Below are 21,404 nucleotides of genomic sequence, written 5' to 3'. Positions count from 1 at the left end.
GCCCCCGCACAAACCGCCTGGAGACTGCCGACGTGCCCGATATAAAATTTATTGATCTCTCTTCGTTTGGAAGAAGGAAGCAAACGAGTAGGGACAGGGAAAGGGAAGTATTTCGATGACTTTTTTTTTTTTCTTTTTGGAAGAAATCCGGTAAACAAAACTAAAACGTTTCTTCATCCGATACGTCAAAACATGGTTCACAGTCAAATTCACAAACCAATTTACATAAGTTTACAGCTTAAGAAAAACCAAGACACACAACTTACTATAAATAAAAGAAATGCGTTTGCAACCCGCACAGCTCTCTCCCACCTCCCTTTTTTTTTTTTAAGGATCAAACCCCTAAAGTTAAAAATTCGTGGAAGCTACAGATTCTGGATAGAAGCCAACCGAGGCTCGGTAAGGTAGAAAGAATAAAACATTTAAGAAACCACAACGATAATGTTAACAACTGTGTTTAAAAACAAAAGCCTGCCGGTAGGTTTTGGGGATTTCTTGTTTTGGTTTTGTGGGTTGTTTTTGTTTTTGTTCTGATTTGTTTTGTTTTTTCTTTGCAACGCTATAAATCAAACTGAAAGATGCAAGATCTTTTAAAAACTTTTAACCGAATAAAACAGTGCCCAACCTAGTAGAAACCAGGAAAGAAGTTGCCGTGGTTTGAAAACTTCACAGACTTCTAAGGAGGCAGGAGTTGTGCACTATTAAAATAACAGCTTGTTCAAATAGTTTTTTGTACCAAAAAAAAAAAAAAAAAAAAAAAAAAAAGACACAACTAACGGATTTCCTTTTTAAAATTTCTCCAGAGTTAGTATTAAGTCTGCTAAGCCGAGCAACACTGCCGTACGTCCCGGTGTAGTCAGGGAGCAGTGGTGGGGTTAGGGATTAAGACGGGGAGCCGTCCGGAGCAGCCAAGTTTATATGTGAGTTAGTGGTACGGTACCATTCACGCCAGTTCCGGCACTCTGGTAGTGCTGGTGGACGCTGTGTAACCTGCTACCCTGCAGGGTGGAAGGGTCTGTGGCATCCCCCCCCGGGGGCAGGTACATGCTGATCATATCCCGCAGGTCTCCCAGGCAGGCCCTCTGCGAGTGGGAAGTGATGGCAGGAGGCGGCGAGCTGGGCTCGGATTTCACCACCGAGCCCATGGAGCCCAGGCTCATGGCCGTGGAGGGCTGCTGGCCGTAGGCGGCGGGGGACATGCTGTAGGTGGAGGCGGCGTTCATGTAGGTCTGGGCCGTGGACATCATGGGGCTGTACTGCAGGCCTGTCATGTCGTAGCGGTGCATCTGCTGCAGCTGGGGGCTGTTCATGCCCGGGTGCTGGCTGTAGCCCAGCTGGTCTTGCATCAGCGAGTAAGCCCCGTTGGTCCAGCCGTTCATGTGGGCATAAGTATCAATCCTCTGTCCCACCCCGACGGGGCTGCTCACCGCGTTGCCCCCCCCCGGGGCCAGTAGATTGCCGGGCAGCGAGTATTTGTCCTTCTTCAGCAAGGTCTTGGTCTTCCTTCGGGGCCGGTATTTGTAATCCGGATACTCCTTCATGTGGACGGCCCGCAGCCGCTTGGCCTCGTCGATGAAGGGCCGCTTCTCAGCATCGCTCAGCAGCTTCCAGTCGGCCCCAAGGCGCTTGCTGATCTCCGAGTTGTGCATCTTGGGGTTCTCCTGGGCCATCTTCCGCCGCTGGCCCCGCGACCACACCATGAAGGCGTTCATGGGACGTTTCACCCGGTCCTGGTCCGAGCCGGCTCCCGCTCCGTTGCTGGCCCCGCCGCCTCCGCCGCCTTTGCTGTTGCTCCCCGGAGCGGGGTTGCCCCCGGCGCTGCCCGGCGTGGGCTGCGGCGTCTTGATCTCAGTCTCCAGCATGCTGTACATGGCCGGAGCCGGCAAGAGGTGCGCCAGGGTGGCGGGCAGGTGGGCACCAGATAGGGGAGAGGAAGTAAAAAAAAAAAAAAAAAAAAAAAAAAAAAAGAAAAAGAGAAGGGGAAAGAACCTGCCTGGGCGGCTGCTGCGGAAGAAGGAAGTTTTTCTGCCTGGGGGGCGGAGGCGCCGCTCCCCGAGGAGGTGCTGCTGTTGCTGCTGCAGCGGCCGCGCCTGCGGACCGGTGCGGAGAGGAGCGCTTCCCGCGGGCAGCGCCAGGCGATGCGCGCACCAATCCCGGGGGTATTTGATTGACGGGCTATAAATGAGCGGGCGGCAGCCAATCAGTGAGCGGTTCCCGACAGCCCCGACGCCGGTAACCGACCAGCTGGGGGGAGCCAAAAAGTTGCCGTATGGAGGCTGCTGGTACCGGACACCCCCCACGTCCCCACCGCACCCCTGGGTGCCGCCACCCCGCACCCCCCGGGCCCCGCGCCCGCCCCCGGCCCGGGGATGGCGGCCTCGGCGGCGGGTCGGGGCAGCGCGGGGGCTGCGCGGTGCGGAGGGGCCGGTGGGGAGCCCGGCTGCGCCGCGGGGGAAGGAGCGGACCCGGGCGGGCCGGGGCTGCCCTCTGGGGGGGCGCGGGGAGGAGGAGCGGGGCGGAGCTCTGTGCCGCAAGCGGGAGCCGCGCGTTCACCGGGCACGAGGAGATTTGGGGGGGCCCGGGCGGATGCACAGCCCTGTGCCGAGCCCGGAGAAGGTGCCTGGTGACCGAGTGAGCCCGCGCTGTACGGACACCCCCCCCAACCCCCCCCAGCTCCCCGGAGCGGATGAATGGAGCGGGGGACGGATTAAACTTTTCCACTTCTGATCCCTCTCCTCGCAGAGAACGCGCGTTGCCCTGCCGGGGCCGAGCACGGCCGCCGTGCGCTGTCCCGCCGGGAGAGGCGCAGCCCGGGGCAGGCGGCGGCGCGGATGCGAGCGGGGCCGGGCTGGCTGCCGAGCGGGCACTCCCGGCCACCCCCACCTACGCCTACCCCATCGCCACTTGAGTTTTTCCAGTCGATTGCTCCAAAGGGGGGGGGGGGGGGGGGGGGGGGAGGGGACGGCGCTTTCAAAACCCCCAAGTTTCATGGCAACAGCAAAGTTCCCTCCGTGTGAAAGAAAACTTTGGCGGAGTGTGAGTGGAGCAGAGCTAACTGGAGCTGTCAATCATGGGCTTCCCTTCCCGTCCTTCCCCTCCCCTTCCCCTTCCATCTTTCCTTCCCTCCTTCCTTCCTTCCCCAGAGGCACGGACACCCGCACCTGCACGGACAGGGCTGGCAGCTCCCTGAAAGCCCCGCGGCCACAGAGCTGCCCGGCCCGCCCGGCCGCTGCGGGGCCGGGGGGCACACGGGGCGCACTGCCCTCCCCCTGCTCTTCCTCGTCCTTCCTCCCCCCGCGCCCCGCTCCAGCTCCGTCTGAGGAAGCCGGACGATTGTCCCGGCCGGGGCGCCGTGGGGGAGGAGAGGCAAACCGAGCCCGGAGTCTGCTCGGAGCCACGCTGGGAGAGCCCCGGTGCCGGAGAGGGTGGGGCGGCACCGCCGGTGTAGCTCTGAGCAAACTGCCCCGGGGGGCGTGCGGGGCGCAGGGAAGGGTCGGGGGACTTGAGGCAGGGACGTGTTTGGGCATCGCGTCCCGTACTGGCGGGCCCGCCGAGGAAGAACGCTGCCGGCGGAGCTCCCCCTGCTTGGCAGCCGTCGGTGTTCCCTAAAGAGAAGACCGCGAGGATAACGACGGTAATCGGCCCGGGGGAGAGGACCCCTCCGGGGCAGGGCTCCGGGCTGGACCCGGCGGCGCAGCCCAAGCCGGTGCCGCCAGCCCCGAGCCCCCCCCCCGCGCTGCGGCCGCCGGGCCGGGCCGCGGAGGCTTCGGCAGGGCGGGGGACGGGACCGCGACCGCTCCGCACGGCCCCGCGCAGCGCTGCCCGCGGCCGGGGGAGCCAAATGAGCCGGCTTAAAACTGCACCGGGGGTACTCGGCGCCGTGGTGGGACTTTTATTGGAGTGGATCTGAGCATTACTGTGATTTAGCAGTTTAAGCTGTGACTCATTTTGTACGGATTTCTTTTTTTTTTTTTTTTGACAAAATCATCTGTTGAACAAAGTCGAAGGGGAAATCAATCCCACTTGCGACGAGCTATGGTGTAGTCAGCATTTTGTCTTTGTTGTTTGGTTTGCTGCTGGTGTGTTCTCGGGTGAAGTCAAAATTTCCCAGCCCGAGAGGACCGGGTGACAGCAGAAAGTGGTGTTTCAGACGGTATCACAGTAGAAAACACACCTTGGGCGTAGCTCTCTTGTAACTTTTGCAGCATACTGGAAAAGGTTCAGACAGCTGTAATTAACCTCAAACTCCTACAAATAGTTTGACCGTTCCAATAGAGGTTTAAGTCATGCCAGGCTGGGCTGGAAAGCAGACTGATATATATCCTGACAATTCTTTGAAATTGCTTTATATAAACGTTTGTTGAGGGGACTGAACACACTTGTGTGTAACGAAAAATGAGGCGGTGTACGGGATTAGAGGACATCCTGAACGCCCTGTGAAGCCATTAATTTCCTTTGGATGTTTAAATAAATATTACAGCGTTAAGTTTCAGACTCTTACTTCATTTTTCAATTTGGCTTTGCGCTGAGACTCCAATTATATATATATATATATTTTTTTTTTTCCCCAAAGGCCACTCTATTTAACACATTAAATTCCGTATTATTTCAAAGCAAGGCAACATTTCTCTTGAAACATCGCTAATCACCTTGTAGATGAACTGAACCTGACTGAATAAAAAAGTAAGTATATATTCATATATTTCCACACTTTACAGGTCCCTGTAACGCTCCCACTGCACTGAGGTTTCCATACCGCACATCTTCCGAGGAATACTTACAAATTTGGCTGATTTCTATTTCCACACGAAGGGGTGAGCAGGGGCACGCTGCTCGAACCCCTCTGCCTCGGCATTAGTGATGAGTGCGCACAGGAAACTCTCAGTGGGATCATCCTGAGCGATTTCAGCGCCTGCGAGAAGAGCCAGAAGCCATCTCCTCTCCCCGGCTCGGGCAGCGGTGCTTCACCTCGGAGCCGAGCCCCGGCCCGGGCGTGGAAATCTCCGGGGCAGCTCGGCCGGGACGGCTCCTCCCCACGGCGGCACCTGCGGCCGGTGCCCCCCGGAGGGACCGGAGCTGCCGCGTGGGGAGGGCCCACGGGCGCGGGGCGAGAGGGGAGGAGGCAAAGCACGGGGCAGGGAAGGGAGGCTGGGAGCTGCCTCCAGCGCTGGCACCGCACCGCTCTCGCAAACGCAAGTGGGGCCGGGGAGAGGTGAAGTAGCCCCTTTTCCCTCCCCTGGTCTGAAAACTACAGATCGCCGGTGAAGCGAGGTGCGGGAGAGGAGGAAGCGAGGCAAACCCCACTATACCAGCTCCTGCTTCCTAAAGTTACCCGCAGAGCGCTTTAATAGGTCCGATCCTACCACCCCCCCTTGGCAGCCACAAGCAAATTCAAGCCTCCGCCTGCTCCTCGGTCCTGCCCGTCCCGGGCAGGGGGATGGAGCCTGCTGAGCTGCTGTAAAGTGGGGAAGGGGCAGAAGGCAGAAAAGGACCCCGTCACCACAACAAACGGGGCGGGGGAGTGGGGGGGAAGCCTCATGCCTGGAGCCGTTTTCTTAAATTTACTCCCCGGTGGTGGCCGGGAGAAGCCGTCCGGGGCCGGAGAGCCCCGTGTGTCTGGTGGGGGTCGGGGAACACTTGGGGTCGTGTAAATACAAGCCTAGATTTTTTTTTTTTTTTTTTTTTTTTTTTTTGGTGACAAAGGCGTGTGAGGCAAAATCAGGAGTTGACAGCACAATCCAACCTGAACGTGAGAGAAACCCCACTGTTGAAAAAGCATATTTGAAAGGGACCGTCTGCTTCTTATGCAATCAGTGCTTAATAAGCAACAGCCATTAATATATGTTAATTGCAGCCCCAGCAGAGCTTGGGGTAATCTTGGAACCGTGTCAGGAAGGATCGATGGCTTTTAAAGAATAAGGCTGTACACCAAACTGGCCCCGTTTAATCCTATTATTAAAATATCCCCCCTGGTCCCCAGCCTAACTCCCGACCGAGATCAGCGAGGGTTTGTCCTCGAAACTTGCCCAGGCAAGGGAGCTGAGCTTGGACCCTGCTGACCCTCACTAGGATGATCCTCTGAAAATGTCCAGGCTCTCAGCGATGCTTAAGATAAAAGTTCATGTGCTTTTTTTTTTTTTTCTGTTTGATTCCTATTTTAGGCTCGAATCCATGTCCTCCCCCAGAAGTTTCCAGCGTGGTAACGTGGCTGCTAAATGGATCGTTTCAGGCTGGTTCTGCAGCCCAAGGTCGTTAGGAGATTTTTTTTATTCTCCATCTAATAGTGTCACATCAACAAAACAGCTCGAGATTGCCAGCGAGGTCTTTCTGCCCTGTTGCAGGGCTGCCGTGGCAGGACCAATCTTCCAGCCCAGTGAGAGGGAGAACAAACCATTAGTTGCAACAAATGAGCTCCTGCTCCTGTGACTTCCCCAGTACCTCGCCGTGTGGATATCGATGCTGCACTAGAGACTACAGTTGTCCCTGCTGCTCACGTATACGGGAAAGCAAGGGATACTTTTGATGACATCATTAAAAATAGCAACATTTAAGAACAAAAATCCTAAGTACGTGGGTGAAACCTGGGCAATGTCGTTTGGGTATAGATTGATTCCTTTGCACTGAGCCTCCCAGTCCATTCAGGATGCAGCAGCGAATGTTGTTTTTAATCACTTTTTCCCCCCAGCTGAACTTTTATTTGGCTTCTGACAACAATAGCGGGCTGCAAACAGACCTCTCGGAGCGCCCACTGAATAGACCCTTTTTGAGCCCGGATTGTTTCCACCGCCACAATAAACAACCAGTAGCTCCGTTTCTTAATTGGGTTGTTCCTGGCCCTCGTTCATTCAGGTGTTCGCGAGGAATTTGTTTATTAGCCCCTGACAAACAGCTCCCCTCCTGGCAATCGCCTCATGGGGTTGGCTTCAGCGGGAGCAGAGGGAGGTGGGGGGGGCGGGGGGCATTGCTAATAAGGACTCTCTCCATCGCCAAGTTACCAATTAACAGAGTTGTAGAGGGGACCACCAGCACAGGACAACTCGCCAGGGCTCGCTGCGGAGCCCCGAGGAAAGGATAGACTCGGCTTATGTTTTCACGCGAAAACACCGAGGAAAAAACGAGCATGGGGAGTGATGCTCAAGAGCCCACAGCTGCCCCTGTCAGCGGCGGCGGCTGCTGCAGGGCAGTCTGTGCCAAGCCTGGCAGGAATCTCTTTCCCGAAAGACGAGACAGTAATGGGAACTTTCTGCACCTTCCCTCCGCTGCACCAAGTGTACAGCAGCCCCGAAACGGTTGTCAGACACCGGAACAGGCTGCGCAGGGAAGGGGTTGAGCCACCAGCCCCGGGGGTATTTACACCACGTGTAGACGTGGCGCCTGGGGGACGGGGTTCAGTGGTGGACTTGGCCGTGTTGGGTTTAGGGTTGGACTCGATGATCTTAAGGGTCTTTTCCAACCTAAACGACTCTGTGACGCTCGCGATCTAACAGCCCCGCTCCCGCACGGGTTACTCCTCCCGCGCTCGCATTTCTCGGTCTCCCTTGAGCACCCGGTGCCGGTGGAAGGGCCCCCCCGGCTCCCCCCCCCCCCCGCGGCCCGGGGACCCAGTGCTGCACGGGACGGCACTGGGGCACAACAAGCCCCCCGCGCCGAAGCGTGGCGCTGGGACACGCGTGGGGAGGGGGCGCGGGCCCTGCCCGCAGCAGGTTCTCCCTGCCGCGGGAACCGCCTGCGCGCGAAACGCGCCTTCGCGTGGGGCCGTGGGGCTCCCGCAACGGGCAGCTCTTTCCCCCACGCCCCGGGCCGGGAACCCGCCTGTCCCCCACGGGTACTTGTTGCGGTGCTTTAATGACTCTTTCTCTGGCGCTGCTGACGACTGCGGCGCCGCTGCACTCCTCCTCCAGAAAAAAAAAAAAAAAAAAAAAAAAAAGACTCAATCATCGCTGTTTTGCCCATTTAAAACTTCGTGAATCTTTCTACAGTGTTTTCTATACAGATCTGGTAACCCACCTTATTTGCTGGTAATGATGGCTAGCCTCCTTTTTATGAGTTAGATTAGAAATCAAACATTAATTGTAAAACTCTAACTTGCTAATTAGCTGCAAATAAACTATTCATTAGTGGCAAATTAAAATCAAAACACACCTTATTCCTACTCTCTGACATACAATTTTGAAGGCACATATTGTTTCAAACTACAGCCTGTATCACTGGCACAGCAAATTGAGATCCTGAAAGGTTTCTCTCCAGGATAAATAATTAAAATATATTCTACTTTAATTGACATTATAGAGGACACAAATGAGGTTTTCCTTTTAGAAAGAAATAGCAGTTTCTAAATAAAGCTTTGCAGGCTGCAGAATGGAGGTTTCAACCAAATGAATAGTCATTACTACCTTTTCAATGATGTGGGCCTTTTGATCAGAAAAGAAATTAGCTCTAAAGGACAGACAATAGGAAGCCTGCCCTGCAATAGGAAGAAAATTAGATGGCTAAGGCTCTTAACAACACCTATTTCTATAAACCATGGAGCTTCTTGCTTTTCAATTACAGCTGTTCATTTCATATAAGGAAAGTGGAAAAACACAGGGGGAATATAAACTCTGTTGCACCAAAAAAGCCCAAGATAGGGCAGGCAGTTCTCCCATTTCCCTCTGTTTTTATTAGAACAAGTTAACTAATATTGTATATTTTATAATACCAAGAGTATCTAGTATAGTGTTCTCTAGGTCAATCAAGCAATAAAGATGTACTGTATTCAGTAAAGGAACTGGTAAAACATGAGAAACTTTAAGTTAGGTAGTTGGATGTTTCCACTGCACATCAAATAACGTATTTTGCATCTCATTCTTGTGTGCATTTTTCAGAGGAAACAGAACAAGGCTGAAGAACTTGAAGAAAGCAAAATGCTGAATAACACTCTGTCGTCTTTTGGTTATAGTAAAATACTAACTCCAGTTTTTCTGAATTGAAATGAATGTTCTTTTGTTATGCTCCAGACCGAGAGATTATTTCAGACATGTTCTTCCTCCATTACTTTTAACTCATACATCTCAGATATTTTAAAAACAATACTCTTACTTTTAAAACTTAAAATTAACTTATTGTGTAATAACTTTAAAATATGGGTTCTCTTTCAAATTATTTCGTTTGAGCATTATTTTTAAACATTGTTATTTCTCCTGAACATAAAAGTAATATAAGTTTTCCTATGAATATGAGATACAACCATAAAAACACACCTTTCTTCCTCCACCTTTTCTCCCTAGCCATACTTTTATGATTAGGTGTAACAAGTAGATAATACTTTGTTATTAGCCATGCAATATACTGTAATTGAAATAATCTTTCAGTGATTATAAGAACATATAATAGTCTCAAAGCTTTATCGTAAATGAGTCCCATTCTCATATTGACTCAGCTGGACTACAGAGATTTCTTTAACAAATAACACAGAATCACAGAGATTCTGCCTTGCTTTTATTTTTTTCATTCTTCCTATTTATCTGTTTATTTATTTATCTTTCTTTTATTCTCTCTCTTTTCCTTTTCAATTTCTTTTTCATTTCTCTTTCTCTCTCTCTTCCTATTGTACTATTTGTTTCAAAATAAGGCCATATGGTTAATTCAAAGGGATGGTCAAATATATAGGAATTGGTTTTGCTATGATAAGGTGTTTTATGATTATCCTTTTCACTCTCAAACAAGTAAGTGTTCAATAAAAATTACTTTCCTTGTTCAGAAAACTAAATCACATTTTTCTTCTATTAGAAGTGATTTTAATATGAAATACGTATGACAGCTTTTTTTTCAGTGTCTGTATCCCCCTTCACCCCTGCTTTGGCCTTGTGATATATAGGAATAAACAATAAGAAATAGTTTAGTCTCTTAAGAATTATATCCTAACTCACAAATTGGAGTCACTAATGTCAGTATTTGAAGTAAACTCCCTGCTTGAGAGTAGTTAGATTATGATTAACCCAAGTATCTACCTCACTTTTTACTAGGACAAAACTTCCATTTGTTTTCTAAGATCTTAATTAAAATTTAATTTTATTTGAAATTAATTTGTCTGAGAAAAGTTATCCATACTAACTAGTGGGAAAAGCTTCCCTCCATGCAAATAGACAGCTCAAGTGTCATTGAGACTTCTACAATTCACAATACAAAACCTACATAAAGATCCGTATGAGAAAGGAGATGAAGAACTTGGGAAAACCCAGTACTGGTGGCTGCAATTCTCAGTCCAGACCTCACAGTGATGTTTTACTTCTGATTGTATCTTCAGTCCCTGTAAACAAGTGGAGAGTAAGAATTGTCTGCAGAAGAACAAGTGAATCTAAACTGGCCTTAACACTGAAAATCTCACCTAAAATTGTTGAAGTATCAGAGCAACGAGATTTTGGAGCAAAGCTCTACTAAGAATAGAGAAGTAGGGAACCTAAAGAGCTTTGAAAACTAGAGTGAACAATTTGTGAGTGGGGCTATGTTGGAGAGGTTGAATGTGATCAGATCTAAAAGACAGCAATACATGCTCAGTGTTAGCAGGAAGAGGTTTCAATTCCTGTAGCCCTCCCAGTCCACCATGGAGAAGACATGGCCAGCCATGAGAGCAACTCACTAGACCTGAAGATCCTTTCTGCTTTTTTCTTTCCTAGCGTATGTTGACATATGAGGGCGATATGTGCTCCACAGCCTTTTGTAAAGCAAATATATGCATATACATATACAATAGATACAAAATAACAGAAATGGAACCCACTAAAGAATCAGTTATTATCTGGACTGTTTTCATGGCACACATTTCTGACCTGAACATGAATCACAAATAACTACACCATTTAAATTAATAGTCAGCGCTCATCCTCTATTCTGTAATAGCTCCAATCAATTACCTGATATTGAAGGTATCTCCCAAGAACTGCTCAATTCCCAGTCTTGCTGGAAAGTGCACAGACTCATGACTAACTAAAATGAGCATTCTTTATTACTGCTTACTTATAGATGCAATGACTGCTTAGGGCTATGAACAATGAAGCATATGCTCAAGGTTCCTATTATCTATGTTAGTGGTTAAGCTCTTGGTGGACTCTGTAGATAACAACTCTTCTAGTAGGGCAAGTACAGCTGGCACCTGCAGAGGAAGAACTTACGCAATGATACAAGAATTAAGGACTTGTTCAATAGGTATTTCAAGGCCATTTTTGAAACAGGTGGGCCAATCACACAATGTGTGTCTAGAGGGACACAGTAGATCTTGATGCTGGTGCACTCATCACCTTTCTCATCCAAAGAATCTGATCAAACCCAATTCTCCTTAGTCAAGAGGACATTTTGATTCCACTAGATTCCGTTCTCCAGACCTAGCAGGGTAACTGTTACTGGAAGATGGTGGTCCTTGCTCCATGGGACAGAAGTGTAAGGTGTTTCCAGGTGGATTAGATATTGGGTCTGAATGTGGGTGAGGGTCACAGGACCCTCATCATGTTAGAAGAGAAGAAAAAACACGAAACATAACCTTATTCTGTCAGAAGAAAACAAAAGACTACTCAGTGAGTATAGGATGGAGGGGGAGAGGCGATTTGGTATGCAGTTCTGAGGCTACTACCTGAGGAACCCTGTTAGGAAGTGAGGAAGAGGATGCTGTGTGGTGCAGGGGAAGCTACAGGGGGAAAAGGCTTCAAAAGCAACCATTTAGTGGCAGAGAAAGGAAGCCAGGTGGGAGACTGTGCAGTCTGTAGTGCAGTTTATGTCCTCTGTGCCATGGTTGGTTTCTCTTTTGCTATCTTTTTCCATTGTCAGCTGCCGCTGCCTTCCTGGCCCACCCCATTCACACTTTTGCAAAATAGCCCAGCAATATCAGGTTCAGCTTCTTTTTGAAAAGGATTCCACTATCCCTTGGAAAACAGTGTAATCTTACAAAACTGTTATACTGAACCTTGACTTTGGTTTAACTTGATTTGAAGGCTTCCTAAACAAGGCATATCTAAAGGTTGTCCAGTGAAGCGTTATGATTAGAATTTGGAAATATATTACACAGAAGTTATTTAATCCATAGGATTGTCTGGTCCTATTTATTTATTAGAGGATATTTGGATTGGAGCTGAAAAATAATTGTAGGTTGATAAGAAAATACTTGGTATTTATTATTTTAATCAGTGGTAATGCAGGCTTGATTTCTCTATCTGGTTTCCAATATCCCTCCACAAACTCCATAAAGACTCAAACCTGTAGTATTTGCACACCAATGGCTCCCAATAAAGATGATGGAAAATTAAGGGAAGGTAGTTGTGCCCTAGTGTTGCATGGGAAAAAACAGACCATTCTTATCAACAGTGACGCTACTTCTCATTGCAGGTTCAGTTAAGCCAAACTACATAAAGAGTGGCAGCTAACTCACACAAAGCATTGCAACATTCATATACAGTCTTTAAATAAAAATGAGGACCTTATTCTTCCATTCTCTAGATTCCATAAAATGAGCTGCAGGTTCTATTTTGGTGTTTTTATGGCTCTTCCTATCATGGTATTTGAATATATTACAATAATCAATGCAGTTTTTACTTAACAGCATTCCATGTGAGTTAAGGAAGTACTAGCTCTATTTACAGATGACAGATTTAGACAATGGGTATAATAGTAATGCATGAAAACTTTCTGAAAGGCATAGGAAACATGTGGAATCAGATCTTTTGAGCTAGATCAGATTAGCCCAGGGCTTGATCATCTTGCATATTTGTAATTGATCATGCCTGTAAATACTACAGGATGAAAAGACTCAAAGCACACCTGAACTAAGGGGAAGGGAACAGTCAGATCTACATTTTGTAACTCACTGGGAACAGTCCAAACAAAACACCAGGACAAACTAATCCAGAGAATGTAGAAAATGTTATCATTCTCATCTAAAGCTCTACATATTTGTAACTCAGTTAAGTAATATGTAAAGAATAAGTTCTGAATAAGTGTAGGGACTGTCTAGAGTGGCATGGAAACATTTCTATTACAGCAATTATAGCAAACAAAGATGAAACTTTCTAAAGAGTAAGAGTCTGCAAAAAATAATTTCTTTTCAAGCTCCCGCAAGACACAATTAAGACAGATGGTCTTGGCTCATAGTTAGGATGTCTACTGAAACAGAGAAAACCTACACCTTTGTGTACCAGTGTAAATGGGAATAGTAATCACATGTCCCTCCGTTGCAAAGGTTACATGGCTCCTATGCTCTTTGGTTAACAGGATGATTTCCTAATGCAGGAGAGGGCACTCGGTGCTTCCTGCAGCCTTCAGGTGCTTCTGAAGTGCTGCCAAAGGATGCCCAGCTACCAGGTAGAATATTGTCATGTAAGAAAAAACTGTTACTATTTTTCCTATTCAAAACTAATCACAAGCCACAGAACATAGTTAAGTTTCCAGTGTTATTATTCCTTTGGATTTCCTTAATTTTAAGTATCTGAGAAAATGAGAGCTACAGAGAAAAGATGTCTGCACTGTTATATAGCGTGAAAATGCACAATCGGAATTAAGCAACAATCAAACTTCCCAGACTAATCATTTTCCATTGATAACTGTTATACCATGACTGAAGATGAATCAAGTAAAGAAGTGAAGAATACGACAAGTTTGAGAAGACTCTCTGTTTTCAATTATTCTCTGCTGTGTTTCTAAGGAAAGGGTAGTTAAAGACAAACAAGATCAAAATTATAGACAATAAGGTATACAGTCTTCAGGATTAATTATCTATTGATGTTAATTTTACAATGTCATTATACCCTTGATTACTGCACCTGCAACATACAGCATAAGAAAATACAAGCTACTGCCTTTTTTAGAAAACAGATAAATAGTCCCTTTACTACATCTTTATAAAACGGGAAGAAGAATGATAATTTAATTCACTGAGGTTAACACTGATAGTATGATTTTGCAAGTGACTTCAATTGACTGGTTAAAACTGGTTAAATTTATAGATATGAATATGATTCTATAACATGAAAATTAAAAAAAAAAAGAAGAAAAAGGTTGCACATAGCATATTTTCACTTGCTTGGTATGAATTCTGTGAAACAGTAATGTGTTTAGTGATGTTACTCCAGCTAATAGACTAGTGCAATAGGTACAATACTTTGTGCAATAGCTTCCTTTTAAAAAAATAGATGTATATATATAAGTGAAGACCTGATAAATTGCTATTAAAAAATGTAAATGGTTGAACAAGAACAGGATTACACATAATAAGGTAAAACTGTGTTAGTACAAATACCAAAGTGATATTACCACTACATGGGACTTTTTGGTCTTCAGGAAATGCGACAGTGTTTATAATCTGCAGGTGAAATTATCATGATTGTGTATGCATATGGATTATTAGCAGGTGTGAATGGATAACAAGGTAGTTGTCTATTTGCATGTGTGATAATGGTAAACAGACACACAAATTAAGCTCACATCTGTATATTCATTTTGTAGCCAAGGCAGTTTTAAGTTTTGAGTAGTAGACCTACAAGGTTCAAATGTAACATGCCTGAAGTCATATTAAATTCTAAACTGGAAGAGTTGGTGTGAACACAAGGATCACTAGGTTGCCAAAAAATATATTAGACTTTTTTATTACAACTTATTATCGCCTTACATACTACGGATGAACAAAGGGGGTATGATGTGTATCTGTAAAGTTTGATAGCGATATCAAGGAAGTTCAAATATGCATTCTGCCTAGATGAAGAATTTAATCTTGTTTGTTAGGTAAATTATCTTTTTTGTTGTTGTTTTTTGAGAGAAAATGTTCTATTTTAGGACATTTCTCATATAGTCAAAACCAGCTGTATCAGAACAATGATTTTTGGAGTAGCATCATTCAGTCTTGTGGAAAACTGTAAACTGAACAGGAGCTAGCCTCTTGACAAACAAGATTTTTGAATGTTAACTGAGACGAAGAAGCAAACAGTAACTAATCTGAAATCTAGCAATGCTTGCATGTGTTAGGTAGTTAAAGTCTAATAGATACAAATGAAGTTAAAATGCCAAAAGTGTTTTGGGGGAATTTGACACACAGTTTTCATTAACTTCAGGCAATGTGGGAAGGTAGTAAGGACAGGATATTTGCTCATAGCGGCAGGTTACATAAAGGAGCTCAAGATAATTGGTATTATACTCACTCCGTTCTGAAGAAGTGAATAAAAATGCCATCTCAAATTCTTACTGCTTTTCAATTGCTTACTGCTTCCTAATTAACTTCCCTCTTGAACTGAACATCTTTTATTGCATTTTCTGTTTTTTAGCTAACACAGCTCAGGGTCCTGCTCTACTTTTCTTCTGAGAGTTAAATTTAACTAAGTTACTGGATGACAAATATGTTATTGTAGTAGGTGTCATATTACCAGTAGTTAGATAAGCAGTCATCTCTATTTTTACGATTTAGTTGGCTGCTGAGATTATCTCAAGGAAGTAACATCCCTTTCTCTCTGCTCAAATAGTCTGTAGTATATTCCAATTGCTCTATCTCACGGGAATTTAACATTCCTGGTCTTACAACACTGGTTTTCTTTAATAAAAATATTTACTGATCTTTAGTTCTGATATCAGGATACCAAGTGTCACATTAAAGGCATTCTGATATGACTGTAAATCCAATGATACAGTATAACCACTGCTGAGTTACCTTACATTTATTTCAGTACCACTGAAATCCAACCAGAGACTGGAATCTGTTTTCTCTTTGAATGAGATCCAGATTTTCACTGAGAATATTACACAAAACTACAGTAGGATTTAAGTCAGGCCTTTTAGATAGGATTCCAGATATCCTGAACCAGCATCAAAATTTCAAGTAGGGAATTTGCAAACTTGTTATTTCAGAAGATCTAGCCCAGGCAATTCAGGTCTACGAGCCTCTTTCCCAAATTAACCCTGCAGACACATATCGAGCAGCATTTGTCTCCCAGCTCTGGACCTGGTCCTGTCTCTAGCACAGACTCAGACTCTGGTAAGGTCAACACAGGATGTGTTACTAAAGGATCAGACCCTTATGTCTGTTATGTGTTATTTTTTAAAAATCCATTAATAAATTGCCTTTAAGGAAAAAGAAATCATAATCCTCCTTAATAGCCATCAAGGTGTAAATGAAGCTTAATAGTAAAATTTGATTAATAAAAGGACAAAAGTTATACTTCGTTCTCCTCAGGAGTTACTTACAGTCATTTTAAAGTCAGTACACTTCAGCCAGCTACCTAAAGCCACTAGTTATCTATATGAAAAGAGTAACTAAATTATAGGCGCTTCTTTGTTCCACCATAAATTGACATGTTCTAACAAGACAGTCTGTTTGCTTTTATTGTTCAAAAGCCCCAAAGTCTTTACTGTCTGCTTCTCCACTTGTCTTAAATGTTTGATTAAGCACTGTGAGAATTGTCAGTATTGATAAACTTCTTTCCAGTACATTAAGCACTCTAATCCTTTACATTCCTACTCTATCTCCATTGCCAAGTCAGTCAGCTCCCTTGGCACTTGATTTTAGGCCAATATTTGCATTAGAAATGGTCTATAAATAAAAATTACTGCAAGAGCAGGAAAAACTGTTTTTCCGCATCTGACGAATTCTGACAGAAACAGTATGCAGAAGGCTCTGCTTGTTCTTCTATAATCACAGGAGTTAAGTAGCTATCTAGTGAGCTAAATAAAAGGGGTAATTAAACTCAGCACTTTTTTTCCAGTTTTCTAAAAATCTTGATTTTGATGAGTAGCAATGCTATTTATCTTTCCTTCATGAGCTTGAACTAAGCAGGAGTTTTTTGGTTTCTGTACTGTATTTCAGATTACACTGATATCATGAAATTCTGATAACTGAACAGAAGGCGGTTCAAATCAGGAAGTTCAGAACTCAGTAGTATGAACGCTGTCGATTTTTGTCACTGCTAGGGTCAGCAACTTGTTTTGATTCTTTAATTGCATTCCTTTCTTCATACTTCTCCAACATTGACGTTTATGACCTAAATATAGAATGTGTGAAAATCTATTTTTCAATGCATATTTAATTTTATTTCACAATTTGACTATGTTTCACTTTATTTCCTTTTTGTCTCTTCAAACTTCACATGGGCAAATTCTGGGGATAGAAGTGCATTTCAGGTCAGCAGGGACATGCTGTAAATCATGTATATTTGTATCAGGATTACACAAACATAACTAAATTTGGAATTTGTTTCTATACAGATAGTCAGCTATATAGCTGTGTTAGCTACACAATGTTCGTGTAGCATATCTGTGAATGCTTCTTCAAATTCAGACTCACCTAACTTCACTAGAAGCAGGAATTCTTATTATTTGTCTCTGGCCATACCTGTGAGCTATGTGAAACAGCATGGTTCTATTGCCCTTGCTGGTGCTTCACAAATTTCAACTAGCCAAGGGTTTGTGTGCATGTCTGTTGGACGCTAGCACAAAATTTTAGTGTCTCCTTTTCCATATTTTGTGAATGTAAAACTTCTGAAAACTCAAATAGCTAATTTGGATGCAAAAAGTATTTAGCATTTCAACACTAGTAGCATCTTAGGAAATATATTCAAATAAGTTTAACATGTCTTCACCTTGTCACAACTGCCACAGAGTGATGCCATTTCTAAATGAAATCGCTACTTGCTTATATTTGTTCTTATCAAAGGCTGACCAAGTTCAGCACATCATTTTCATGTTTCCCTCTTTAAAAGATAATTTGGGAATGCCACATGCAACACGGAATGAATAACAGTGGTTAGCCAAGGCAAAAGTGTAAATACCAAGTCTTAACCCTGCAATCTTTACATAGACATTGTTTCCAGGGACAGCAGTAGGTATTTTGCCTGAGTAAAGCCAGGAGGATCAGGCTCCACAGTGCAATTTTATATGAAAATGAAGTGGATGAGATACTTCTATCAGGCTCATTTAAAATAAAATAGGAGGGCTGTCTTTTGTCTGCACTGCTAATAAGAAAAATATGCTAGAATAGAAGGTAATTGTAATAAGGTATGTCCCCATTTTTTATCAATTTTGCCCAGTTTTCTTTGATATGATTATGGATGTCATATATAAATGGTATTTCTTCAGGGTGGATTTATTAATTTTGGAGACGTACATTCTTCTAGTACATATATAAGAATTGACCATTTATACGTGGGGGAAGAGAAAGGGTAGAGAGACATACAGAAAACAGACAGTGTAGCAAAGAACATTGTGTCTGCAGCATTCTTCATAAATAACATGAATCACACAGAATTGCCAGAGATTATTTTAATGGCTCAACCCTTATGCTGTTATGGTAATTACAGGGAGAGTTTTAAGCCCCTCCACCAGGGAAATTATGCATCAAAATAGTAAAATTTTGTAATGAATTTAAACTGTTATTCAAAATTCTTTATCAGAACTTTGGGGATTAATAGTTTCAGTACTTTTTTGCTCCTGGGGAACCATAAACAGTGTTTAAAAAAAACAGAGAAAACATGCAATATGTCTAAAATTGATGCAACTCTTATTGATTTCAGTGAAATGCTGCTGATTTACCCTGAATGAATTCCTGGCTCATCTTTTCTATATGTGGGAGAAAACTACTTTAGGATGAAAGTCTCCTGGGTAGGCAGGGACATACTTTAGGACAGTTAAATCCATTTAAGTCCACTGTTTACCTGCTGGGTTAGGGAATCAGTTGAGGTTACATATGTTCAGAGTTTCTCGGTCTGCCCTTTCTTTCCTTGTGGAAATTCTGTCCAGGAAGAATTTGTGGAGTTAGCCTCTTTGTTTTGGATTTCTGCACATCCAGCTGTTAGGTCAGAGGGGCAGCAGATACCTGAGTAAGCGTGTCTTATGCACACTGCATTTTGTGCCCGTGCAGATTTCTGTCTGGAGAATCACGTACATATCTTTGGCAACTATGGTGAATTTTCTGGTTCCAAGTGAGGTACTGAGCAACAGGTTTTCAGAATTATTTTGAACTTCTGATCTTCTGCAACAGGGCTGAAGAAGTAGAAATAATGGCCACTGCCTCTGTTTTTGCTGTAAACTAGCTGCTCCATCAGAACGGAGCTTGTCCTCACTACATTCAACACCAAAGGCTGAACTTAGACATTTTTTTTCATCAATTAGTAACTAACTGCAATGCAATATTAATTTCAATGTAAAAACTCAGTGCTATGTATCAAAGGGGGATAGAATCTGGTTCTGAATAGCTGAATACACATAAATAAAAGGTCTGCTTGTAGAGCAAGAGGGCTAGCCCACAATGCTCTCTGAATGATCTGACTGTAGGTGCAGATTTTCCAGAGGTGAGAGACAATAAGGCATTGCCTACATGTAGAGTTGGTATCCTCTAGTTCTCTGTAAATTCACTGTAGATTAATGTTCACTTGCTGCCTCTTATAGATAAACCCCAAGATAATTGTTCACATTAAAAAAAGCTGTTTTTTCTTTAAAAATCTTCCCTCTCTCTAAAGCAGTATATTAAAGACAGATTAGAGGCAAACCCTCAAAAGCTGCTAAACAGATGTAAACAAAAACACCAGGGTATTTTATACAGATGAAAGAAATGATACAAGAGTTTTCCAAGTACGATAACATCACTCCTTGTACCATATTAAATTAATAACTTCTCTCAAGCACCTGCCTAAACCAGAAGTCTTTCCAAGAGGCTAAGCATAACCTCTCTCATTAAATCAGCATTCAGAGGGCTAACTAGCAGATGCTGCTGACATGAACCCAAATGTAATCTCTTTAACCTTGTCCTGTGGGGAGCAGACAAGTCATGACCGAGTAATTCCAACTAAATTAGATTTTATGTGAAAGTGTATAATCTAAATTAAATTTGATTAAAATGATTCACTGATTTGTGTTTGCTTTTAAAAGTTCTAATGTAGCCAAGGTGACCATTTTTCAGTAATCTGTGTAATCAGATCAATTTATTTTAACATACTTGGATCAAGATTTTTTTATCCAGTAGATTTTTCTATGTTAATCAAATTTCTGTTGAATATCCATGGATAGATAAGGTGTTTTCTATTCAGACAGAGGCTCAATATAATTCAATATTCATTGTGTTAATGAAGAAAATGGTGAAATCTAACTGTGGTGATATATAAAGATGCGTGATGTAAAATACCAAAAAGCTAACTGCAAGAAAATCATCAGGTCATAAGTTGACCAGAGGACAATATAAAATGCAAAACATTGTAAGACAGGTGAATCAGAAAGGGGGAAAGATTTTTTTCTGTTCTCCTATCACCAAAACCCTGTTCAGTGGGAGGCTTTGCTTAGTATAGGCTCACGGCAGCAATAGGAGTGGAATTCTGCAGCTGCCTGTTTGTGTAGTGATAAATTTCCTGGGCTTAACCCCTCCACATCCTCTTCCCCTACTGGGAATTTATGCAAGTGGGATGAATCTTGGTCACTGACTTTATTAAGTTTTTAAATCTTAATTGAATACTGCTAGTACTGGTTAGTGACTGTATTAGCAACATTAATCACAGTCTGCAATCAGCAAACAACACATAGGTACGAACTAAGACTTATTAAATTAACATGACAATTTTATTTAATGTATAAAGTCAGGGATTGCTGTGTGCTGAATGTAACTTTTAATTTCAATGGGAAGAAGCTCATGGATTCTATACAAGAATTTCTGTAATTTTTTATAAGAAGTTGCTGTTACCACTTTTTCAGATACCATTTGTCTCTGGTATCTGGTGACATTTTTTTTTTTTTCTTCCCTTGGACATCATGTATTCCATAGTTTGAAGGCCCTGCTACAACTCCACAGTTCTATAGTGAACAGGAGTTACTAGAAAGTTACAAGTCATCTTTAGAGACTCTAGTACATCTGAAACAGTGCCTGGTTATGTTAGTACAAGAAGGTTTGTAGTTGCAGAAGGAAATAAAGATGTATTATTGGTGGTGTTACCCAGGTGATAACCACTGCAAACCCCTCATGTTAAATTTTGGGTTATGCCCATTATACTGCTAACTACTTCAGGTAGCTATGGTAGAATACTGCAATAAATCAAAGGGAATAAGATGTCTGCCCTTTACCTGATATTTTATTCCTTTAGGCTGCTCAGACTGTTTTCCCGCCCTTAATTACCACAACTACAGCTCTTTGCTCATTCTTCCTTATTACCTAAGCAAACCCTGTGTACACCAGATAGCTCACTATGTTCCTTGCCTGTGGAGCAAAACTCTTCAGCGCTTGTTTAATTTTAAGTGTGGGAATATCTTCACAGATTTAAACGGGATTCTTCACAGGCTTACAATTCAGCATGAATTTCTGCCTTTTTCTGGAGTGGAGAAAGGAAAGCTCTTCTCTTCCTCAAAGACTGTATCTGAAATCTACTCTGTAGTGCTCATCAACTTGTTTCACATGCTCTCTCTCTCTGGACATCTCTGGTGTT

At 43.9% G+C, this 21,404-nt stretch overlaps 1 protein-coding gene across 1 annotated transcript; it reads right to left on the bottom strand.

Annotated features, from left to right (window-relative positions):
* Positions 1-738: 738 nt before the first annotated feature.
* On the bottom strand, positions 739-1,956 carry LOC116962413 (transcription factor SOX-3-like). Its single transcript, XM_032996051.2, has one exon. It carries the CDS (start codon positions 1,869-1,871, stop codon positions 915-917), a length of 957 nt encoding a protein of 318 aa, XP_032851942.2. The 5' UTR covers positions 1,872-1,956; the 3' UTR covers positions 739-914.
* Positions 1,957-21,404: the final 19,448 nt, after the last annotated feature.

Source organism: Tyto alba, unplaced genomic scaffold, assembly GCF_018691265.1.
Source record: "Tyto alba isolate M040663 unplaced genomic scaffold, T.alba_DEE_v4.0 Super-Scaffold_5, whole genome shotgun sequence".
NCBI lineage: Eukaryota > Metazoa > Chordata > Aves > Strigiformes > Tytonidae > Tyto > Tyto alba.
Note: the sequence above shows the minus strand (reverse complement) of the source record. Positions and strands in the feature narration are given on the sequence as shown.

Excerpts from the sequence above, each read along its gene's own strand:
- LOC116962413 (XM_032996051.2), bottom strand. The coding sequence starts at position 1,871 with ATGTACAGCATGCTGGAGACTGAGATCAAGACGCCGCAGCCCACGCCG.